This window comes from Pituophis catenifer, unplaced genomic scaffold (assembly GCF_029215685.1).
Source record: "Pituophis catenifer annectens isolate HBS135680 unplaced genomic scaffold, rPitCat1.0.hap2 SCAF_1, whole genome shotgun sequence".
In the NCBI taxonomy this organism is placed as follows: Eukaryota; Metazoa; Chordata; class Lepidosauria; order Squamata; family Colubridae; genus Pituophis; species Pituophis catenifer.
In genome coordinates this window covers 203,387,493-203,413,964 of record NW_027256881.1, presented here as the reverse complement: position 1 = coordinate 203,413,964, position 26,472 = coordinate 203,387,493, and the positions used below count along the sequence as shown (strand labels likewise).

General features: G+C 39.3%; 1 protein-coding gene across 7 annotated transcripts in view; it reads right to left on the bottom strand.

Annotated features, from left to right (window-relative positions):
* The window catches only part of RBMS1 (RNA binding motif single stranded interacting protein 1), a 180,557-nt gene that overhangs the window by 76,290 nt on the left and 77,795 nt on the right, over nt 1-26,472 (bottom strand). For 2 of the 7 annotated variants that reach the window (XM_070939085.1, XM_070939093.1), the window contains exon 1: nt 21,343-21,803. The exons of 4 other annotated variants lie outside the window; for them this stretch is intronic. In XM_070939085.1, coding sequence (XP_070795186.1) covers nt 21,343-21,600 — 258 coding nt within the window. In that variant the 5' untranslated portion in view covers nt 21,601-21,803. Of the gene's footprint in view, nt 1-21,342; nt 21,804-21,831; nt 21,884-26,472 lie in introns of those variants that run through there. One more of the 7 variants, XM_070939358.1, reaches the window with a different exon arrangement.

Below are 26,472 nucleotides of genomic sequence, written 5' to 3'. Positions count from 1 at the left end.
TAGTTCCAAGAACCGATAAATACCACCTCTGACTGGCCCCACCCCCATCTATTCTCTGCCTTCTGAGTCCCAGCTGATCGGGAGGGAATGGGGATTTTGCAGTAACCTTCCCCTGGAATGGGCAGGGAATGGAGATTTTACAGTATCCTTCCCCTGCCATGCCCACGAAGCCACAGAACCGGTAGTAAAAAATTTTGAATCCCACCACTGAATTTAACCCATAGTCTAGTGATTTCGTGATGGTTTTTTTATATAAGCACTAACCAGCTCTGGCCCTACTTAGCTTTTTGTGAAATTAACCCAGCTGAACAAAATGAAAAGACAAGAATGATCATGGTCAAAAGATAAGAAGCAGGGCCTATTCTGACCTCTTACGTTGCGGAATGGAACATAATAGTGATAACAAGATCCCGCCTCCCACCACCACCAGTTCGCCACCATCCTCCCCATGTGTCTTTGATTTTAATGTTTGATTTTAACTTTTAATGTTTTAATTTATATGTAACTGTAAGCCGCCAAGAGTTACCCTATGGTAAGAATGGGTGGCCAATAAATTGAGACTTATTCATTTTTTTTCTTAAGGCACATTTAAAAAACATGCTAGGGGAATTTTTTTTTTACTTATTTGAAAGTATTTTCTCCTCCAAAGTACCTTCTTTTAATATGGAACAGAAAAAGGGGAAAAAAAGAAAAAAAAATGGCCAATCACTACAAAATCAATTTCATGTTTGATTCATCACTTATCATTGAATTATTTCTAGCTTGATTAGATTCAAAATGTTGTGCAGGAAAAATATTTCAGTGCAAAAAAAAAAAAAAAAGGTCAAGATATAAACAATGTTTTGCAAATTCTCAACTATAGAAGATACTAATATTCTCAAACTGGAAGCTGAGATTTCATGCCTGCCCCAGCCATTCTGTTCTTTCAGAACACCAGTTAAACATTATATCATGATGTAACAGTTAATGCTAAACAAGGAATCCTTTTAACTAAACCTCAAATCACAGTTGAAACTGGTGTGTAAATTCTGCTTAAGATAAAACCAATGATTAATGTTGATTTGATGTAGTCTTAAAGGCCATAATTAAGGATGGCGAGAAAGAGACAGACAATTCATGCTACAGAATGTACCTGATTAATCTGCTTCCAACTTCTCACCTTACTCTGCATGTAAGTCTGTACTTATCAAGTTTTGTATTTGCATAGGCCCTATCACATGGGTGATCTTTTACATTAAACCTTTCTGAGAGAGAAAAAAGGCATTCCTTTTCACAAAGCAGCATTACCAAATCAGAAAGAAGTGTAAATCTTGCCTGCAGACATAATTGTACCATTTATGCTATTTCCTGATATATAATTTAAACTGTAGCAGAAATGCCTAAATTAACTTGACATTAAAAGGATCCATTTCTGTGGCAGAGGTGCAGTTGAAGTTATTTCAAAATCAGAAATGCAAAGATCTGAGGAGGGTTACTTGCTTTAAAAGTAAAAGGCATTATACATCTGAGGGAAACCCCCCCACCCCATCTTCCTGGCCTTCCACCGTAAAGCTACTTACAACTTTGCAATTAACATGCTGCTGTAATTCTGATACTGACAAGAGCCTGAGAGAAAATGTGCAAGGATTTGTTGGAACACTACCATACTTTTCTAACAATCACGATGATGCCAAGCAGAAGCACAAACTCATGGCAAATGCAACGTAAGGCAGTCACAATTTCTTGTGAGTTCCCAGATATGTTTTAAATTGGTTCTGAAGAGCAGGGTGCCTCTTCAAAGCCTTAAGGGCACCTCAGCATTTCCAAGCATTGCATTACCAACTTCTCTGCCTAGAAAAACAGAATGTATGTTGTGCAACTTGATCTGATCGTAAAGTCATTTTGTCTGGAGAATTAGATTTTAAAATGCGGTTAGGTGGATGATTCAGCTCAAAGTATCAAATTAGTAAGAATTCAATTGTCATTTTTGTAAGTGATGAAAAAGTAATAATGGAGAAAATAAGAGTTCGACATACAGGTAGCCTTCGACTTACAACCATTTGTTTAGTGACTGACATTACAATGGCACTGAAGAAAGTGATTTGAGTGTTTTTTTAAAAAGTTTTTTATTAATAATACAAAATTAAAAAACATTGGACATAGAAATGACATCACTGGTTCCAAACACCTTCCGTCACTTTGCAATAATATTAGTACTTGTATAAACATATAGTTCTTAAACTTTGTTCATTATTTAAACATAACATAATATTAATAATTTTCCCCTTATTTCTATATGGCATGTGAAAAAAAGGGGGTTGAGGGATTTTTTAAATAGGGTAGTGGGGAAGCTTTTAAGGGGATCCGGGAGGGGGGGTGGGGATTGTAGAGGTGGACCTGGGGGGGGTCCATATAGCCACTCTAAGGGGTGGTGGGTTGGATGGGCGCAGCGAAGGGGAGGAGGTTGGTAGTGTGACTGGTAAGCCAGGGGGCAAAAGAAAGGGCAGTTTAATTGAAACTATGAGTGGGAGGGGCAGGTATGGTGGGCGCAGGGAGCCACATCAGGTTCCGGGGGTATGCATGTGCTGTCTGCGAGCGATTGTGCACTCCGGCCCTCAATGCACGACTCATGTCCTGGGTTGCACAGGATCTCAGGCCCTGGGTCCTCGGCTGATGTTATGTAATGCCAGGTCAGTAGTTAATAAAGCCTCTCTCATTTGTGATCTTATTATGGAGGGGGGTGCGGACCTGGCAGGAATTACGGAGACCTGGTTGGGCCAGGAGGGGGGCTTCCCCTCGTTGAAATGTGTCCACCAGGTTTCCGAGCATTTCATCAGCCGAGGGCTCAGGGGAGGGGCGGGGCAGCGATTATCAGGGAAAGTCTTTGTCCGAGGGAGACCACTGTTCCTCAGATAGCCGGATTTGAGTCCCTTTTTGTGAAGTGGGGTCGTGGGGTACAGATGGGTTTGCTGACCACGTACCTGGCTCCCTGCCACATGGCGGCAACTCTGCCCGAGCTACTCGACATTATCGCCGGGGTGGCATGGATACCCCCCGACTTATTGTTATGGGGGATTTCAACTTGCCATCCGTCGGTGAGGTGTCAGAAGTGGCTGGGGAGTTCATGGCTTCCATGACGGCCATGGACCTGACCCAATTAGTTCAAGGCCCCACTCACACCTGGGGACACACTCTGGACTTGATTTTCATCTCTGGTCAGTGGTTGAATGATCTTGGCAGAGGGAATTTAGTCATCAAACCCTTGTCATGGACAGATCATTCTCTCCTTCACTTAAGACTTCCAAGCCGTTTCCCTCCGCCGCAGGGAGATGGAACTGACCAGATGGTTCCATCCCAGGTGCCTGATGGACCCCGAAAGGTTCCTGATGGAGCTTGGGCTGTTTCCTGAGACCCTGGCACACGACTCAACTGAAGACCTGGTGGTCGCCTGGGAGAGTGTGGCTGCCGGAGCTTTGGACCACGTCTTTGCGGCCTCTGACCCGATGCCTATCTCAATTGGCTCCTTGGTTCTCCGAGGAGCTGAAAGAGATGAAGCATCGGAAAAGACGCCTAGAAAGCATTTGGAGGACTAGTCAATCCGATTCTGACCGGACACTGGTGAGATCTTATATCAAGACCTACCTAGTGGCGATAAAAACGGCGAAATCTAACCATTTTTCCACTCTTATCGCATCTGCAGAGAACCGCCCAGCCGCTCTGTTTAGGGTGACCCACTCCCTTCTTCGGGGGGGAGTGCAGGAAGATCCCTTGCAGGGTCGAGCTGAGGATTTTGTGCAATTCCTGCATGATAAAGTCGCTCGGATTCCGGAAGGCTTGGACTCCAACTGGGTGAGTCCGGGGGGGGGGGGGGGGAGACGGGGGTAGGTCTTGAGAATATTACCTGGGAAGAGTTTGACCCTGTGGCTTCCGACAATGTGGACAGGATTCTGGTTAGGCTTAGTGCTGCTACATGTTTATTGGACCCGTGTCACTCCTGGTTGGTACTGGCCTCCCGGGAGGTTACATGAGTCTGGCTCCAGGAGATTATAAATGCTTCTTTGAGTGAGGATGCCTTTCCCACCGCCTTGAAAGAGGCAGTAGTGAGGCCATTCCTCAAGAAGCCCTCCCTGGACCCAGCTGTACTAGCAAACTACCGTCCAGTCTCCAACCTTCGTTTTGTGGTTGAAGGTTGTTGAGAGTGTGGTGGCATGACAGCTTCCCCAGCATCTGGATGAAGCTGTCTATCTAGACCTGTACCAGTCAGGCTTCGGGCAGGGGTACAGCACAGAAACGGCATTGGTCGCATTGGTGGATGATCTCTGGAGGGCTCGGGACAGGGGTTGCTCCTCTGTCCTAGTCCTATTAGATCTCTCAGCGGCTTTTGATACCATCGACCATGGTATCATGCTGCAGCGGTTGAGGGGGTTAGGAATAGGAGGCACCGTGCTGTGGTGGTTCTCCTCCTTCCTCTCCAACCGTTCGCAGTTTGTGTTGGCAGGGGGGCAAAGGTCGACCTCGAGGCGCTTCGCTTGGGGAGTCGGTCCTCTCGCCCCTTCTGTTCAACATTTATGTGAAGCTGCTGGGTGAGATCATCCGTGGTTTTGGGGTGAGAGTCCATCAGTACGCTGATGACACCCAGCTGTACATCTCCACCCAAGACCTGCTGCCTGGAGGCCGTGCGGGTCTGGATGGGGAGAAATAGGCTCAGGCTCAACCCTTCCAAGACCGAGTGGCTGTGGCTCCTGGCATCCCGATATAGTCAGCTGGTGCCATTGCTGACTACTGGGGGTGAATCTTTGCCCTCTACAGAGAGGGCTCGCAATCTGGGTGTCCTCCTGGATGCACAGCTGTCTTTAGAAGAGCATATGACGGCCGTGGCCAGGGGGGCTTTTTATCAGGTTCGCCTGGTACGCCAGTTGCAGCCCTTTCTGGATCGGGACGCCTTGCACACGGTCACTCATGCCCTTGTCACCTCAAGACTGGACTACTGTAATGCTCTCTACATAAGGCTCCCCTTGAAGACCACTCGGAGGCTCCAACTGGTCCAGAATGTGGCCGCGCAGGTGGTTATGGGCGCGACTCGTTGCGCCCATGTGACACCTCTCCTGTGCGAGCTGCACTGGCTCCCAGTGGTCTTCCGGGTGCGATTCAAGGTGTTGGTTACCACCTTTAAAGTGCTCCATGGCATAGGACTCGGGTACTTGCGAGACCGACTTCTGCCACCAATAGCCTCCCACCGGCCAGTCCGCTCACACAGAGAGGGACTCCTCAGGGTGCCGTTGGCCAAGCAATGTCGGCTGGCGACACCCAGGGGGAGAGCCTTCTCTGTGGGAGCTCCTGCCCTTTGGAACAAACTGCCCCTGGAAATACGCAAGATCTCCGACCTCCGTGTGTTTCGCTGCGCCCTTAAGACCCTACTGTTTTGCCAGGCAGAGCTAATTATGTAATTATTTTAAATTGGGAGTTTTAAATTGGGGGTTTTAATCTGGGCTGAAATTGTGTAATATTTTTAATAATTTTAAATTTTGATATTTGTATATTTTTTGTTTTAATAGGCTGTACACCACCCCGAGTCCTTCAGAAGAGGGGTGGTACAGAAATGAAATAATAATAATAATAATAATAATAATAATAATAATAATAATAATAATAATAATAATAATGTACCGGGACTTACAAATTGAAGTTGAGCAACTGTGGAAAAAGAAATCGTGTGTTGTCCCGATTGTAATTGGAGCCCTCGGAGCAATACCCAAAGGGCTACCCCGCTATTTAGAAATTCTAAATTTGCCGGACTTGAACATTTTGACTCTACAAAAAACCACCTTACTCGGAACAGCTTACATCCTCCGACGATACCTTAACAGTTCCTAGGTCCTTGGTTAAGACTCGAGCTGCTGAGCTATTAACCAGCCTCAAAGGCTGTGAATCTCACTAAAGATTAACCAATAAATAATAATAATAATAATAATAATAATAATAATAATAATAATAATAATAATAATAATAATATATTTATTCATCTCTAAACATACATTTATCTATAATAACATCTATATTTTTATTCTAACACTGTACATTTGTCTTGGCTACCCTCTTGTTATCTACCCAATCATAAAATTGTTCCCCCACAAAAAAAATTTTTTTGACTGTTTTCACTTACAGTCATCCCTATGGCCACAGGATCAACATACGGTTGCTTGGTAACCACATGTATTTATGACAATTGCCATGTCCCAGGATCATGTGATCACCTTTTGCAACCTTCTGACAAACAAAGTCAATGGGGAACCAAGATTCACTTAACAATCACATTACTAATTTATCAACTGCAGAGATTCTCTTAAAACGGTGGCAAGAAAGGTCATAAAATGGGACAAAACTCACTTAACAGCTGTCTTGCTTAGCAACAGAAATTTTGGGATCAGTTGTGGTTGTAAATTGAGGACTACCTGTATTTGAATTCAGCATGCTACCTTCCATAAAGGAGAGGGATGCCCACAATCCTTTCATTCAGCTCCTTTGAGCTGCTTCCTCTTTTGCAGGACCATAGGAGGACTTCTCAGAGACTTGGTTCCTCCTCCTGAGCAAGCAGGACCAATTCCTCAATTTTAATCTAATAAGAATTGAATGCTGTATACTTGTTAGGCCTAATAAGGCAGGAAAGGGAACAAGCATGTTAAATTCCATGAATTTTAGCAAGGGAAAACAAAAAACAAAGAAGGCAAGATTTCCCTTTCTTTGAAAAATAACAGTCACCTCTGAATCAAAAATATCTCTTGTTTTTCTAAGAGCTGTAGGTCTCCTTAGATCAAGCAAACTTTTATGGCAAAAGGCACATGTGGCAGGCACACTCACAAGATGGATGTCATGGAGACCAAATATTTATTTATAAAATGGTGGTCATGATGAACAATGCCAGTCACAAAACATCCTTTCATAAGAAGGTAAACTAGTCCTGCAACTTTTATACAAATCAAAGGCATCCCTCACTATAACTAGAGGAAGTGATTTTGCTCTGCAGCAAGTCAGTTTCCTATTGAATTTCTTTAGGGAATAAATCTTTAAAAACAATGTAGTGTGGTAGGGAGCCTGGGAGGTCCCCAAGGCTTGCCCTCAACTATCTCCCTTGGGGCCTGATCATTATATATTAGAACTGGTAGTGCCAGACACAAGCAACCAGATTCACAGATGTAGAGTTCAAGCTATCTATTTTATTATATTCTGCCTATTATGCAGGAATCTCTCCAGGTTGCTTGCCTTGTCTTGGGAACAGATCGACTAGGTTCCAAAGAGCTGGGGGGGGGGGGGTGGTGTCAGTCCTGGATGGGTGTTTTCCAACATCTAGGATAGTTATTCGAAAAATCAACTATCCACTAAAAATCAGGGTGGATAAAAATCAATTATTTTTTTTTTAAATAAAAAAATTGGATTTTTAAAAAAATTAAATTGGATTTTTTAAATTTAAATTGGATTTTTATCAAATTTATTTTAATAAAATGCTTTTGGAGTAAAAATCTAAAGATGGTTTTCTATTTAAGATACATTAATAATTTAATTTATTCAGCATGAAATGGAACTTAAGTTATATAGCATGGGGCTGTATATTCTGCAATATTAGGACTGTTGGTGAGTCAACAGCGGATCAGAGGAGGAGCTGCCGTGGGACATAGATGACAGTTGCTCTTTAAAAATTATGATTTAATCGAGTTGATTTAAATCGACTTGATTTAAATCAAATCCACCCTGCTAAAAATCCACCCTGTTAAAAAAATACCATTTCTGAAAACAAAGTTTCATAATGTAGTTTTGTCACTTCTTTTCACCAAAGTCGTCACAGGAATGACTTAAGGTAGAAAAGTTATTCTGTAAACAGTAGGTACAAGTTTTATCCCATAATGCCCAGATATAAATACACACTTCAAATTCAAACAGAATAGACATGGCATTCCCATGTCTGCCTTATGAATTTGCCAACCAATGCTATTCATTCCAAATATGTTTTTGCTTTTGCATTACGCAATTTTAAAGGAAAGGGAAGAACAATAAGATGTAATTCATAAAAAAATACTACTAAAATCCTTCGCATTAATCTAGGATTACTTGACTTTATAATGAACTTTCCCACCAAATGAATGTATTTGTGTCTTATTTTTATTATTTCACTGCAAGCCTGACAAAATAAGATAATCTGGGTCAATTTGAGGGTATGAGTGCGTGCTGAATTGTTCACAGAATCTTTGTTTTTTTCTGGTCAACTTAAAATAGTAATTACATTTATGCCAGAAAGAAAATCTGTTACCGTTGAGTAAAGCGATCAGAAGTTAGCAAACATTTGTGTTCAATTTCACAGTATCTATTGATACTAAGTTTAACTTTAACCTCAATCCATTTTATCCCTCTACACTGCTTTTTTGCTGTTTTGAAAAACATTACTTTTACCAACTTCCCACTTCAAGGCAGAGTATTATATTTTGTCATGTTCTGTATTTGGTTGAAATCTAATGTCAAATGCGAAGAACAAAACATAGTTTAGAAGCATCTAAGAAATACAAGATAGACATGGGATTTTTCTCCCATACGCTAAATTTGATAATTTGACTTACAATTTTAATTAAATGAAAAGCAAAATCTTAGTGAAATAAATGAGTGGATCATCAAACAAATCAACCAAGGCCAAAGTACCAAGCTCAAATTATCCTACTTTGGATGCATTATGCAAAGACCTAGCTCTCAGGAGCTGGGAAAGATAAAAAGAAATAGAAGAAGAGGACCACCAGTTACTGTATGATGACTGTACCACTGAAAGATCTGAAAGAATAAGTAAGGGATAGATCATCATGGAGAAAATCTATGCGTAGTTGCTAGGAGTCAAAAATGACTTGATGGCTAATTATAATAATTAAAAAAAACTCGTAAGATCATATTCAAGGCGTAGTATTTTTGACTACAATCTAAACATGTCAAGAACTCAATAGGACCTATATCAAAGTTGATATGCATAGAATTAAGATGCAGATTTCTTAAATTCAAATGAGTAGCTTCCAGTATTATTACAATTGTGGCGTTTATCTGATCTTTGTATCTCGATTTTACTGACATTCTAAGCCTTTTGAGAAACATCCCTTTTGCTAACATCTTTGTCTTAAATAGTTGCAACATTTCCTCTTTATCCTGAAATTATTAATCATCAAAGACGACTTGGAAATTTTAAACAAAAGTTCATTCTAAGAAGCAGTAAGTCTGCTCTAGTTCCTTTTTAATTGAAAGGCTTACATGGTCATTCCGTGGGAGAAATGCCATAGGTTAAGGGGAAAAACTGACAAGGAATGGCATTCAAAACCATTTTTTGAAAAAATTCTGCCTAAGCTCACTGTTTTAGCTTATATATAAAATACAGTATTGAGTAATTTAATGAGCATTACTATCACCCTTATTTGAAGTTTGTGTGGGTTTAACTGTTTGGCAGGCTTCACTATTATCCCAACACTCAGAATCGGACACCTAAGAATAAATATCCTGAATTTTATAATGCATTTAAATAAAATATATAGAATTACACTGCTTTGTTTTGTTTGAAGAAAAGAACTGCATCCTCAAATACATATTTCTGCAATTATCTCAATGTATTAACTGTTAAGGAAGATTTTTTTAAAAAAGAGAGAATTTTCACATGTATCAGATGATAACCTATAGTATTTGAAGCAATGGTGCATCAAATGATCAGCTGGCAGAATCACTTAACTGTCTTGGACAGAGGCTGATGAGAATGTTGTAAAAGTATCAGGACCCAGTCAAGTCAATGTTTCTCCATGAACTGCCCAAAATTGTAAATTAATTAAGAAGGCTACAAAAAGCAGCAATATGGTCACTACAGCATCTTTTTAAAAAATTATGTTGGATTTTTCCAAGCAAGCATTCCATTTCTTATATTCCACAAACGTATTGGTAATAAATGGGAAAGCATTTATTTAAATTATTATTTGCCCCCCCCCCCCAAAAAAAAAGCAGCATGATATAGTCAGGTATCAGAAGGATGGAGAAATAGATTGGTTTGGGATAGGATTCATAGCTAATGTATCTGCTGATTAGAAGAAAAGCAGTTTCCTCTAAATATTATAAATATTCATTCTCTTATTATCTGAAGACATAACATAAAACGGAGAGAAACTCCCCTCTTTCTTCTATGGATTACATGCAAAGATTCTCTTCAGAAAAGATTTTTTTTTCTGAAGCAAGGAAGATTTAAATGCATTTTGATATATTAAGGTAAAAGTACATATTAAAAAAACAACTCATTTAAATATTATTATTAGCAACATTATTAATAGTTAACAACCAAAATGTTGGTGATAAAACAATTATACAGTGCTAATATGGACACTTCAAAACTTTAGAAATAGTAAAGGAAAATATATTTATTATTAATGATTATTGCCTTTTTTTAGAAATCAGAAATCTTTATGGTGCTGCTTTTTTGTACACAAGACTTTCAATGACAGTACATGCTATATGATCTAGATACTTCTGCAGTGTTGGAGATTAGCTGCATATGCATGTTATGGAATGTGCCCCAGAAATTCTGTTTAAAAAAAATACAGAAAATTGTTGAGTGAGTCATCCACAGAACTCTGAAAACTGACTTTTTACTCTGTGCTAAATGGCCTGTCTTATAGCTAATGTCACTTCACAAAAGATGTCTGGTAACTCCCATAGCTCTGGCAGCCAAAATACTTTTTACAGGAGGATGATTAAGTAACTGCTTTGTAAGAACGGCTGCAGAAAATTGGTAAGACAGAGTAACAGACAAGACTTCAACATGCCTATAGAATACGGCAAACATGTCTATTCAAAGAGAGGCCCCATTACATTCTCTGGCACTTATTTCCAATTAAGTCTTTATTTTTTAATGTTAATAAATTTGCATCATTCCAAATATGAACAGCACACCTATTGCTTAAGTTTAGGCTACAATATGAATAAGTTTAAATATTCTCCCCACGATCCAGGTTATTTTTTTTAATGATCCTATCCATTTATTTCTTGGGCACATCACGCTGTAATCAACTTAGTTTTATGATATTTGATGCTCAGTAGAAAGGTAAAATGCCATCATGAAAGGCATTACGCACAGTATAATGTCTTCCATCAACATAAACTTTTGTTCAGACACACTTTATTTTTAAAAATGGTGTATCTAAAAATATATTGTAGCACAACCTTCATTCTTTGGCACAGACATGACCATAGCTTATAAAAATTATATTATATATCATGGTTATATATGGTCACTTGGTACATCGTTGTTCTTTGTTTGTCGCATACACAATAATTTTGTTTATATTGATAGCTTGCTACAGTAGGTGCTGATGTAATTAAATAAGGCAAGAAAAATAATATAGGTTTGTGAGAGGCCTTCTCACAATCTTGTGAACATGTGTGTGCTGCTTAGACAACCCTTGAAGAAGCTTGCTGAATTTTCCTGTGGCTGCTTTGAGGCACAGATCAGGAAGAAACTTTGTTTGTGAGCAGAATATCTCACTGAATGATTTGCACAGGCTTCATCCATATCGCTAAGTCAGACTGAAAATATTAATTGTCCCAGATATTTATGGTGTGAGAAGAGTTCCATAAAAGGAGCTGGGCACTTGCCATAAATTCTCATCAGCTCATAATGTTTATAAGATCTGACTCTTACACATAATCAAATATCACAACAGACTTTCCATTAAAAAAAATCTAGCAAGAGTTTTGCTAATTATCAGTTCCTTCCAAATTGTACCATTAGGAACACATTTACATATCAACAAGATAGTACTGAACTAGATAAGACTTCAACATAAACTGAAAATATTGGCAAATGCTCAATAAATGAGATGAGAGATCGAAGTAGGCAAAAAATGTGCATATATATGTATAGATACACATACATAAACATATAAAAGCTAATTAGAAGCCAATTTAACCATGCACCAGCTACAAGATACTGAAAATATCTTGATAATTCTTGCCTGGCTCTTTCTAGAAGTACAAATAGCTAAAAAAACAAAGCAAAACCACAAGCGGCTAAACTCCTGGTTTCTTATCATTATTACTACATGTGAACCATAAGCAAACCAAATGGAAGCTTATTCCTCTCTGAGGCAAAAAAATTAAATTACAATAGTATGCAGCTATTCTACAGTATGCCAAAATTCTCTAAGGCTCTGATTACCAGCTATAACATTAGGCATAATTATGAAACGTCTGTATAGTTAATAGATTACGAATGTATAAGGAGAGCTAAGGGATGATTGTAAAGTTTATAATCGGTGTAGCCATGTTCTCCCTTAAAAAGTATCACCTAAAATTTACCAACACTAGTCTTTATTCTACAGGTAATCCTTGATTTACAGTTGTTTGATTAATGATGATATCAGCATCAAAAACTGTTGCACCATCATCTCCATTGTCATGACTAGTTGTTTGGTAACTGTTTGAATTTATAACCAGTTGCCAAGTACTCTGTGATCATCCGAGTGCTATTTATAGCCTTCTCCACTGGCTTCCCCAGAAAGTCAGTGGGCCTTTGGGACAGCAGGGAAGGTTGTAAGCTGCTGTGCCTCCCCAGACCTCCCTCATATCTCTGGAGGATGGCTGAAAAAACTGCATCCAAGGAGAGCTGAACTCTTCCAGCGGGGTGCAGAAATTGAGCAAAAATCCAGAAGATTCCTGCATTCTGACAAAGTACTTCCCTTCTATGCACAGAGGATTTGCGAAGATTTTATCAAGATTTCCTGAAGATTCTGGCTCCTTTCCTGTACCCTGCCAAAGGAGTTCTCTTCTGTGCATGGGAGGTGAACTCCTTCAGCAAGCAGCTCTTTCGGCCAGTCCACAAAGATGGCAAGGGAGCCAAAATCCAAGCAGAGAATAGAGAATCAGCATGGTAAGGAACTGCCTCAGGTAAATGGGGGAAGTCCTGGGACACTGGTGCAGGCTGTGCATGAGTGTCTCTTCATTGTTTTCAGCTCCTGAGTGGAACTGCAGTGCAGTAAGAAAAGGAACATGGAATGCCTTGGGAGTAGGGTAGGTCCTGGGAGGCCCAGTGCAGGCTCCACAGTAGTGTCTCTCTGCTTGGGGGGCTGAAAATTCTGTTTGGATTTCAGTAGGATGGATTTCCCCCATCCCCAAGGCACCCCACACTTCTTACCTGGAATTCTGTCCACCTAATGACCACATCAGGAGTTCTGGGATTGCAAGCATTGAGTGATGCAGTCCTATGGGCAGTCACATAATATCTTACTTAATGACCGCTTTGCTCAACAACCAAAATTCCAATCCCAATTGTGGTCATTGAGTTGAGGACTAACTTTATAGAACAATGAATGTACCACTTAATTTTCTAAAACTGTATCAACATGACTACTAGAACCGTTTCATGGGAAATTACTGGCCATTTCTGACTCACAAAAGACAAGTAAATTATGTGAGAAAGATTGTCATGTGGATAGTGAGAACCAGGGCCCATCAAAGGAGTTATTTAAAATGTCTTTAAACCCATGGAAAGGCAGTTTTGGAACTTTGAAAGTAAGCTTAGTTCTGCCTATGCCTCAGAGACAACATTTTCTCATCAGATTCCCTCATGAATGAACTGATGGAAGCTACAGGAAGGGAGGGAGGGAGTAAGGGATGGAGATAGATAGATAGATAGATAGATAGATAGATAGATAGATAGATAGATAGATAGATAGATCCAGAAACAAAAATGAATGGGCCACTCCTTCTACCTGACATGCTTTCTCCTATTTATGATACTTTTCTCTTTCATAATAGCTGCCATGAAATTGAAAAGTCTAAATTGCTTGCAGATGGCTTTAGTTGGAGGATACAGTCACCCAAAGCCTGCAAGTTGCTTACCGCTGGCCCATAAAGACAAGCAAGTATTCTTAAGATTACATCTGGGACTTCTGAATGCAAAGGATTAATTCAAATACAGAATTTGAAAGTTATTTTTGGTAGAATGTAAACAGTCTTGGAAGAAGCACGCACCATCAAACTGCAAGCTCTCCAAATGACTCTGTCCCCTGAAAGCCTCAAAAAAGAGAAATGTTTTCATTTGTAGGAGTCACAGTCTTTTGGTTTCCTTTGAGGGGAAAGGAGCTTTTCAAAAAGTAAAGTTTTTCCAGCAAATCTTGTAAGTTCTTCCTATGTGCAAAGAATCCCTCATTTTACAGGCCTGCTGATTTCATGTTTTGACGCCAGTGCTTCTTAGGTAAAATAGAATTTAAAAACGAGAGTTGTTGCAAACAAATACCAGTAATTTGGAGATAGCGAATAACTGAATAATGAACAAAAGTGTGTAACTGTACAAAAGAAAATTAAAATGTATCCAGTACTTCCTCATAATACAAACTAGTTACACCTTATTTCATGAACAATTTTAGAATAGACTAGCCTGGAAAATAATATGGGAAGGGGGGACGCGGGGGGGGGGCGGGACAGACTGCCAACAGGTGCCTTTAAAAGGAAGGTTTTGCAACTGAAGTTTCCACCAAACAAAAAAAGGTATCAAAATGCCACAAATTCCTAACAAATTTGAAACAGTCATTCAATTGTTTTACCATTTTAAAAAATATAACCCTGCTTCACTAAATCTATGTGGCACATGCTCTGCATACTGTAACTCTCATGGAGTTTCAAAGCACAGTTATTTGGCTAGATATTTTTTTTAAGATAATTAGAACTCTTAAGAGGGGAAAAGGAAAGTGGTAGACATCAAATACAAAAGACAGAACAGGGCGAAGTTTCAATATAGTAAAATCGAGCAAAATTATACAGTTATGTCTAAAATGCTGTATCATGCCAAAATGTTCATGCACTTAAAATGTTACTGAATCCTTATGATCCTCAATATCAATACAGTTCAGAATAAATCCAATGAAGCCCGTGATATAGACCTATATTGAAACAGACTAGTAGTTCTATAGTCCGCACCAAACAAATAGTTCTCATTCAGTTCTCTTTTTCTCTCCACAGTACATCCCTTCCTTTTCCTGTTGCAAGCAGGAAACTGCAGATTGAGAGGTTTCTGCAGAGTACAGCTAAATTTATTACAATGCAATCATCTTCTCCATCCTTCCCCTGTGGCAGCTGCTTCAGTTCTTCATGCAATGCAGCCAAGCGCATTTTAAAGAGAAGTTTTCATTGTTTGGTTAAAATTTTCCTTTGAAAGTATGTCTTCTTCCAAGGAGCCGCCTTTCATTAAGTGAAAACAGTTGCTCAAGGCAGAGTTCTCTTCTACAGAACACTTTCATGATTGTTGCAATCATACTGGAACTTCTTCAGCCTATTTGAGCAGAGAAAAATGGCTACATATCCCATCACATGCAGATTCTGCTATATTTGTCTCCTTAGGTCAGTGTGACACAGTCTGATTGGCAGAAGCCCTCCAGAGTTCCAGGCAAAATATCCCTCCCATCATCCATTACTTGATCTTTTAAGTGGAGATGCCAGTGGAGAAGACTAGAATTGGGACCTTTTGTACCTACAGCAGGTAATCCTTCACCAAGCTGCAATTACTCCTTAATTTCAACAGATATTTGCATTTGTATGGATACTTAACAGTTAAATAATTAGTTGCTTCTTCTATAAAATGTATTATGTTGGTGGAGTCCTTGCTACTCTCTGAGCTTGATTGTATTCTTGGGAGACATTTCATTACCCAACTAAATAACATCATCATGGTATTACCTAACTGGGTAATGAAATATCTCCAAGAAAACAACCAAGCTCAAAGAGCACCAAGGACTCCACAGTTTAACCCTGAACTACACATATTCCCTTCTATTGGTATATTCTGTTTATCTCTCTGCAGTTCTGATATGATCTTTTATTATATAGAAATCGACCTACTTGCCTAGAAATACATAATACCAGATTAATAATTTTTGATTACATCCAATCTCTTCAAAATTATTTTTTAAAGGGGGAAATGGTTTATAAGTGCTCAAGCTCTACTAATCATTAGAATATTTTAAACTCCTGCTGTTTTTGAATGCTTCTCTAACAGAGAAAAAAGAACAGTCACTGAGGTTGAGCTGCAGCAGAAACATAAAAATATATTTATTACTAATGTATTTCAAGCCTTTACAATGGTTTAGACTGTAAATCCTAAACAACTTTCTTGGAAGTACATCCTATAAATTTAATGGGACTTATTTCTGCCCGTGGAAAGGCACCAGGGCTTGCAGTAAGGCTTCTTGTAAATTTAACTAGTCAGATACAGTGAAGTATAATACTTGAATTTCAGTCATTTGATTACCGAAATAATCTTTATTCAGTGATGGTTTTCCTCAATGGAACAAGCAGACCATGACCTTAATTCCTTCTTCTCCCTCTAAAACTGTTACCTAAAATATGTCCCTAGGGTACTTTTCCTGGGGGAGGAGGGGAGGGGGAGACAGGAAATTGCTAACTGCTACTATTATCAGTGAACAGCTCTATGAAGAGACACTGGGTCCAATGCAATTCATACAAAAGCCTCTACACCACATATAAGCCCTATATATAAGCCTATACATGGAAGCTCAGAAGGGAGCCACTGCAGCCTCCCTCACAGGGTTGTTGAATGCAGGAATATTATGGACACTGCTTTGAATTCCTAGAGGAAAAGCAAGAAACAAATCTAATCTTACTGGAAACAACAGGTACATAATGATGCCCATAATTCAATGGAGCCACACATGGAAAACGACAACCAGCCTGTTTCCAGATCAAGAAATTCATGTTCAGGAACAGCAACAGAAATGCCTCTATGATTACAACACTAATTGGTTTTCTCTACTGAGATTACATCCTGTGCAAGAAACTGATGCCGAAGGATTCCTCCTCGCTCCCATTTTTAATAGGATTACTCCTCAGTGAATGATTGTGGATTGATGACTAAATTGTTAATCCGTAAAATGTGTGGGCATGTATCTTTAAAACGTTAATTCCAGGAATAAAATTAAGCTGCAAGAGCATGGTTCCTCCTTTTGTAAAAGTTTACTGTGCAAATTTTCAAAACATAGCTGACCTTTCTTAAAGATGATTTTATTAAACAAATAAATTAACAACATATCTACTCTCTGAAAACTCTGTCTCTCTTTCAACAATGAAAATTGAACTTCATAAGAGTGAGAAATGCAGAGAGTAAAGTTATAGTTTGGATCATAAAATACATGCTTATCTCTTTGGGATGATTCTATCAATTTTAAACATTTTAGCACAATTTAGAATGTGTTATACAACGTTCTGCTATGCATAACAAAATTAACCAACATAGGTCAACCACTGAATCAATGTAAAAATTTTCATACGAGTTATGCCTAATTAATATTCTTGAAAGCAGCACACTACTTATATTTGTGAAGTAAGTATTATACTCTTCATGTAACAACAAGCAACAAGAATAGTTGTTACTTGGAGTAAAATAATATTCAACCAAACAACAACTCTCAAATCAATATTTATGGACAACTAATAAAATAAACATGGTCTCATCAGCTTTCATTTGAAAAAAATTAAGCTCCAATATTAACAATAACTTGAATTCAAAAATCCTTAATGAATCTAATTCATTTTACAACAGTTGCATTCAGAATGGAAAGCAAATCTTATTTTCAGAATTAAATCAGTATAGTTTTATTCTGTCATTTAAATTCAACTCTATGTATGAAAATATCTATTGGATTCATGTTAACATTTCCCACAGATAAAACTATTTGCCCCTTCCTGAAATTATTTGCATCTCCTATTCAAAAATCCTTATTTTTACAAATGCCTCAGAAACAGATTTAATTTACATTAAGCAAGTAAGTTATTCATGGGTGTTAAAAGTATTTCTAGAATTGTTTGATTAAAATGTATTTTAAGGAAAAGAATTAACATGAATTAGGATTAAGTTGGGCTGCTATTTTTATTATTAAAATGTTGTTTTAAATATTATCAATTAAGAAGCAATTAGAACTTTTGAGAACCACTACTGTTGTCTTAAATATAATGAACTGGAAGAAAGGGAATATGTACATTTATGTTAAGCATAAATCTAAATTATCAGCTGACCTATCTATTTCCTCAACAGCTTTTCAAGTATTTTGAATTTCCATCTTAACAGAAATATTTCAGCATGCTCCATTGTTTTCATGATATAGGAAAATCCTGTTCCAAGAGATGATTTCAAAGATCTGTGTGCAATCCTTGCTAAAACATTATGGAGTACAAGAAGAATTGACACCATCTTCTTCTTTCCAAATGACAAAAAACAAAGGTGTGTGTGTGATATGCTCCTACAACTAAGTACAAGCACGGAAAGAAGCATAGCAGGTCTATTCAAAGCACTGTAGAGTAATTACATATTGCTTAATGAAATGAACAGGTTGTTTAAGTAGCATTATGTTTCTACGTATGTGGTAGAAACATAAAACATATTTGCAAAGACTGAACAGAAACAAATTACAAATAGTCCTTGACTTACAATAGTTCATTTCGTGACTATTCAAAGTTACAAGAGCAGTGAAAAAAAATCTGATTTATGATCATTTTTCACATTTACGACTATTGCATGTTATGGTCATGTGATCAAAATTCAAGCACTTGGCAATCGACTCATATTTATGGCGGTTGCAGTGTCCCTGGGTCATGTGATCACCTTTTGTGACCTTCTGACAAGCAAAGTCAATGGGGAAGCCAGATTCACTTAACGATCACATTACTAACTTAACAACTGTAGTGATTCACTTAACAAATGTGGCAAGAAAGGTAATAAAATGTTTCGCTTAGCAATAGAAATGTTGGGCTCAATTGTGGTCATAAGTTGAGGACTATTTGTACAAGGTAATTTCCATCTAATAAAATATATTTTTGGGTTGCTTTGCATAGTACCCCAAATGATCACTGTGGACAACTCCTTATCCTTTTCCATGCTTAAGTCATCAATCAATTAGATTTGATTTAGAGTGAACATTTATAAGATCACATTATAAATTACCAATGTGATTAAAAGAAGTCACATAGAAACTTATGGTATTCTTGAAAACTTAATGTAAGGTTCATTCCTGCATTTATGAATACGAAAAAAAAAACCCTATCAAGAAAAAAATATTTCCTTAAATTATGGCATGTCTCAAAGCAATAAAGAGTGGCTTAAAAAGGAATTTTGCACTGCAAGAATAGTAGTTCATTTCAATGTTTTTTTTTTTAAAAAAATACTTAAATAACATGCAGAAACACATCATTGCTGAAAAATAAAAGCATCCCCAGGATTGTAAAAACATAGTACAGTAGCATTATTTGCACACTAGAATCAGATTTATTTATATTTGATAATAGGTCCTCCAAATCTCTTGAGATCTTATGACAAGAACTGATAAAGACTTCAGCAAGAATGAGAAATAAAGAAGCACGTTTTGAATGACAATGGGCCAAAGTCTGCCCCAATTAAAAGCAACAGGAGCTTATACAAGCTAGAATGCCTGCACACTCAGCCTTTCCCAACCTAAGTAGGAAGTGTTTCACTAAAGAACGGCTGGACACCAATGAAACAAACCTTTGGTACCCAGGGTCTTAGGCCTACATTCATTTTCTCCCTCTCCCCATTGAAAGGGAAGTCTGTTTGTTTTTCTGATTCATTCAACCCTTTTAGCTCTTTGAATTCAAGGAGTGGACTGTGAAAGAACAGCATCTTATCCTTATCAGTGTGTTTCAGTCCATCATCTGATTAGCATCGTATGCAAAACATACAGCCTTCCAGTAAAAGGTTCATCCTCTTTTCTCTCCCAGCAGCTTCACCTTCATCACTACCTTCTTATGGTATCACTGATGGATCAATGGACAAAACTTTTTAAAAGATTTGGCTTACATTGTATTTGCAAAAAAAAGAAAAAAAAAAAGACAACTGATCACTACTATATTATTTACATAGCCTTTTTTTCCCTTTAGAAGACCTCCCCCTAATTAAATCAACCAATCAATTAATTTAAAAGCAGAACATACTATAAAAATATGCTAGAAACCTGCCCCTTCTTCAAAATGTTTTATGAAATTGTTAACATTGGGCTATGTACAAAATGAGAAACATTAAAGATTAAACTAATATTCCACGAAACCTTTAGCAACATCGTCAACAACCCCTACACTTATACATAATTAAATTAAAATAAAGGACTATTCTGTCACAGGGTAATCTCACTGAAGCAATCAGGATCACAGCTCTAATGATAGAAAGTCCAGTTCTAAAGACACCGATTAATTTTTGTTCCAGTCAAATTTCTTGCTATTCACGTTTAACAAAGGTATCATTTTTAAATGCATGTGTATGCCCAGAAGAGAAAAACAGTTTTATGAAGAGGCTAAATTAAAATGGAATGAGAGAGCTCTGTGAATGAATAAGGGGCACTTTGGAAGACAGCTAGACATCCTTTCTCCAACAACCTCTTTTTTTTTTTAGAACAGGATATTGACATAACCATTCTAGGAGCACAGTCTACTAGAATGTCTGTTTGGGGCAGAATTAAATCAACATGTCAGACTGAAACTCGTCATATTTCTTAGAATCCAATTTTCTTGTAGTCTGGAAAGGAAGAGGAAACAAATAAAGCAACAGTAATTTGGTGTGTAAGCCGTTTTAACCATTTCTTCAATACAGATAGCAAATGGATAAAAGGCACTATTGTATGCAATTTCAATTACACATTTCCGAGAATTACTTAAAGGGGGTGTTTTATTACAAATTAATTTTAACTTAGAGAAACCCGCGCCTTGGCACAATATCCACCTCTGCCCCATGGTATAATGTCTTTTTTCTTTTTTCCTCCAAAGAAAAAATGCCTTTTTTGCTTGGGGTACGTCTCTCCCTCTTTACTATTTCCCCCAAATAGACACTACCGGGCTGAAACTTTCGTTTTCTAAGACGTTTGTCCGTACACTCTGTCCCTGAAAGCAATCGGGAGGAGGAGGAGGCTTTAATACTCTATCCTGAAACAACATCGCTTTCTGCAAGACTTATATGTTGCCCAGTCTGGAATCTCTTGCCGGAACACAAAGAGGCGACGTTATTTCTTTCTTTTTTTTTTTTTTTTAGTGGGAATCCGCGTGATACAATTCTAAGAGGAAGAAAAAGCAAGCAGCAAAGAGGAAAAAGACAGCTAAGCTCGTCCCGGGGAGGGGGGGGGAAGCGCTCGATTCACTAGACTAGATCCTCAAGATCGAGCCCCAACTACAATTAAGTCCCCACCCCTTCTTCTTCCTCCGCGCCCCTCCCTACGAACAAACCTGCCCCCCCCGCCCCACAGAAACTGCAACTTGATTCCTCCCCCTTTCTTTTTCTTTCTTTTTTTTTTTTTTTACCTGTTTCCTATATGGAGTCCGGCTGCCGCCCGCAGAGTTGCTGCTGCTATTGGGGAAAATCATTGCCCAGCCTAAGCCCGAACTTCCCCTGCGGACGGGAAGCAAGTTGGCTGGGGCGCGATTCAGGGAGGCGACCGCTGGAAAACGCCTCTCTCTCCCCGGTTGCTGGGACGGGTCTCTGCTCCTGCAGCTGGCTGCTGGCTCGACGCCTCCGCCTGCTCTGCCTCCACCCCCCTCTCCCCGGGCTGAGTCTCTCATGCAACGCGCCCGTCGTCTTCCTTCCCTCTCCTGGGATCACCGCGCTGAGCCTACAGCTTCAGCTGGCCAGCCTGCCATAAATGCCCCTTCATTGATCTACCCAATACTACCGCTGCTGCTGTCCGCCGCGGCGACTTCAGCAACAGCAGAATCGACCCCAACTACCAGCGGCCTCAACCACCGCCCAGCGAGAGAGAGAGAGAGAGAGCAAGCGAGAGAGGAAAAACATACAGAGAGCGCGCAACCGAGCAGAGGAGGGGGGAGTCGAAACAACTCAATCGGAAGACACCGAGCCGCTCCCACGCGGCGACGGCTACTCGGCGTCTAGCCACACGCCGCCGAGGGCTTTTTTTCCCTCCGGACCGCGCGCGACGCCTCGAAACGCGCGTGCTTCTCAGCCCGCCGCAGACATGGGCCGCTCCCGTCCCCCCTCCCCGTCCCGTCGAATGGTTGCTTCTGCCTCTTGCATACCGCGCATTCCTCGGGGTAGCCAGTCAGTCGGCGCGCTCTCCGATTCGCGGTGTGCGCCAAGGGTAGCAGTACCGCGTTCCGCAGGCAGGGCCCCCGGGCCGTTCTGTCTGCGTGCGGGCGCGCGAACGGCGAACCCGGGATCCATATGTGCGTGTGCAAACTTAAAGCGGAGCGCGAATCCCCGGCGACACAAAAAGTGGTGGTGTTGCTTGGGGGGGGAAGGGGCAGTGGCGGGCAATGGCAAAAGTGAATTTCGGCGTGGGCGACGACGAAGCAAGTTTTACATTAACTCCAGGGGCAAACTGTAGCCACCTGGTAGGAAACGGGCCGCTCTTTTAAGCGTCTTTAAGACAAACCATCACCCAAAACTACTGAAAACTAGAACCGGGAGTTAATGCTACACCGAAAAGGTTCAGATGATACTGTAGTAGGAGAAGAGGAAAAAAAAAACAGTTCAGATGCCTTTTAGAGGTTCTTTTTGGCGTGTGAGCAATGGCGGGGGTTGAGCAAAAGCAACAGCAACCATTTTCCGCTTAGGGTTTTTTTTCTCTCTTTAGTGTCACCGGATAAGTCCATTATTTGCTCACTTTGGTTTGGAGAAACGAGGGTTGAATACGGACGTTAGCAGAACGCCTTGGTTTCCCCCCCCCCCCCCCAACGCAATCTATTAGCAGGGCACTGCCAGCGCCAATAATGAAAGGAAGCCAATAACCTAAAATCCCTGAAGGAGACATCCGCGCCGCCGCAAAGAGTTTACTGGAGCATTTGAAGTAAAACTTCTGATTAGCGCCACACCAAGGGCTGAAACTAAAACGCAGAGCTCTCTTCTCTCCCTCGAAAATACCCTTGCGGCAGGAGAGCGAATACGCAGGGATGAATAGAAGCCACCACCCACTCTTGACGGAACTCCAGAGCTTGGCTGAAGCCGTGTGATCTCCAGTTATAGGATCCTTATACGGGCGCAGACCTGGAATGTGAAAACGCTCTGAAAGCGCCAGACCCCGCTGTTCGTCGAGCAAGCAGGTTGCTGCTAAACGATTAAGTCTGTATACTACCTGAGAGAAGAGGTGCTCTTTTATTAGACAACACAAGAAGATGAATAAATGCGCCTTTTCTCTTTCTCAAGTGTAAAGTGTAGCAATAAAGTGCTTTATTTTTATTCGTGCATTTCTGTGCAGTCTCCCGTTAGGGGAACTGTTATTTATTATGTGACAAGGAAAGACACTCGAAAATTTAATTCTAAATTAAATAGGATAGGATATAGCTAAGGCTTTTCATACAGAGAATAAAAAATACAAACGGGGGTAGGAAAACATATTTGTAATGGTTACGTGCTAAATGTTTGGAATGCAACAGTTTCCTGCCCCTGGGGATACTGATGGCTTTTGACAGCAAAATTGATAGACTGAACTCAAAAGCTACAGGGCAAGATAACCTTTACCCTAATTCCAGAATTTCAACAATAACAAAAAAATGTCTCTGTGTGTGCCTTTGAGTCAGTGTTGACTCCTGGCAACTGCCTGAACAAGTCTCTGCAGGTGTCTTGACAAGAATTCGGAAGTGGTTTGCCATTGTCTTCTTCCTAGGGCTGAGAGAATAACTGGCCCAAAATACGCTTTTAAAAAAGTCTAATATAGACATTTGGGCAACGCTAATGGTTACCTTGAAATGTAAAAGGTTCAGAACTTCAGGAAATATTAATATGTAACTGTAGGCCAACTGAAAGTCTAGGTTCATTGGGACTTGTTCTGAAATAAGGATTCAGAATTTTATAACAGTTGGAAAGTATGGTACGATTGGGTCCAGAAAAGGTGGGATAGAATAGATATATGATGATGTATATATATGATGGCAAATATGTATGTATAAAGGAATGATTTTTATACTTATGGACAATGTAATCATATTATACCATGGTGGCAGGATTGTATATTTTATTTGTGTATTAGTGTATAGAATATATTAATAAAAATTATATATATATAAAAAAAATAAGGATGCATTGGTTTTCATTCCCATTCTGTAAGCATTTATTAGCATTTATATTTGCTATATATTAATCACTGCCTTGCAATATTGCACAGCTATAGGTAGAGTTAAACCAGCTTCAGAGTTTTGTAATTTGGGAAGCTTAATCTCACTCTCATGAAGAATTAGAAACACTGGAATGTAAATGTTTTATTTCTAGCAAAATAGGACTTGTTGCTGTGCAGCTGCAACTAGTATGCCTCAAATGGGAAATGAATCAAGAATTACATTCAGACCTTACAACTACATTCTAAATCCAGGCTTTAAATGACAGTGCAGCACTATCCAATTCCTTCTGTAGCGTGACAACACTCATACAACTCTTAAAAATAGTTTAAAGCAGTAAGGGGAAATCCAGTTAGTTTCACTCACTGTTCACTTCTACTGAGTGCTCATCAGAAATACCGTGTTTCCCTGAAAATAAGACCCTGTCTTATATTTTTTTGAACCCCAAAATAAGCACTTTGCCTTATTTTCAGGAGGGTCTTATTTTGGGGCACACGGAGCAAGACGGGGCTCCTCTTCCCATCTTACCTGATTTCCAGCTCTGCCTCCCTAACCCTAACCAGAAGAAATGGCGGGGACCAGTTGCGCATGTTGTTTAAATATTTTCGGGGAGGGCTTATTTTTGGGGGGGCTTAGTTTAACACACTCAAAAGCCCGATTGGGCTTATTATCAGGGGATGTCTTATTTTCAGGGAAACAGGATACATAATTTCTATGTAATCAGTATTAGCTCATGTTCTCGCACAAGTGGTGCTCAAACTGCTTCCACCATCAATGGGATCTTTTAAACAGCTCTTAAGAAAGTAATAAGACAAATGTGATTTCTTTTTGTTTAATATGTTGTGTGAACACTCAGTTGTGGTTGTAAACTGGTTAAGTATGTGCAGATTTTGCTAGGACAGCATTTTAAAAGAAAATTGACACTGAACTCTGTTAATTATCCCTCATGTATTATACCATACTTAAGTCAGCTTTTGCTGCTGCTGCTGCTGTATCTAATGTTGTAGATTAGAGGACTTTAACATTAGAGTTCAAAGTTCTGACGGTCGAATAAAAAAATATGAAGACTTTTCACATACTTTATCCATACTAGGCTAATTTACAAAGTGGAATGGAAAAGTAGAGAGATCCTGCAATGGTGCTCTGTTGCTTCCAGAAGATAAAGGTTTCCATGAAAACATAAATGCACTCTATCTTCTTTTAAATTCCTGAATTAAAATTAGAATTTGGAGAAATTCAATCATTCTACATACAATTCTAATATTTCCTAAAACCCTAGTCCCTATGATACCTAGACCCAATTATAGGAATTAAAGGATTAGGCACTTAATCCTGAAAAGAGTGCTCTGAAAGGAGAGTCTTGGCCTTTTGTGTCACAGGATGCTATTACTTAGAAAGCATTCCAGGGTTTTCTGCAGTATCTCAGTAAAACCTCCAGAAGGTTGACATAAAGAAAACAATTATTTTGGGGTACTATCCTATATGCAGAACTATTTAGAATTAAACCCACTTAACTAAACAAGACTGCAATCTAAATTATTTGTACTTTAAAAATTACTGAATAGACCTTCACCCAGAGGTTTTAGAACAGTGTACAAAAGGATGATCAAAGCTATATAAAAATGCAATGGAATGCATCCTATCTGAAGAAGTGAGCTCCAGCTTTATGCTTTTTAATAACATATGTCAATTGGAAAAGATGCTACTAGACTCCTGACTTTCCCTCCTTCCTTTGGTGACATGGCAACTACCAAGTACATCAGATTCCTCCTCCCTTTCTCCATGCCACTCCATCCCCCCTCCCCAATTTGCTTTAGGGTTTACAAAAGATGCGAGGGGAGGGTGGTAAAAATGAAAAGGAATATTCCAAGTAGCATGACTCCACTTATGTGATGTTTTATGTAACTCAATATAACAATAAAAATATTTGTAACCAAACGCAGCAGAGGGTTTGCATTCAAATAAGAAAAATAGTAAAACAAAATCCAACAGTGTAAAATCCATCAGAAGACCCTGGACATGCCTCTTTAAAGAGGACAATCAAGAATCCTGCTACATTGTTCAATTATTATACAAAGTAACAAAACCTCTCCAAAAAAGTCTTCAAATCCCAGCCTCTCACCAATATTCACACAGAGGCCAAATTTGCTATAGGAATTTAAGAATGGCAAAGAAAGTTTAGTTCCTAAACTGATTAAAATCTAATTAACAGATTATCATTACAGTTGCATTCCCCACATTATTTGCGCAACTCAGGGTACTTATGACAGTTTGTACATGTGGCAGAAGTGCTCTTCTTTGACAAAATACTTTAAATGCCTATGTAAAATTTAATAGAAATGCTCTGCTATGGTTTTACATGCAACT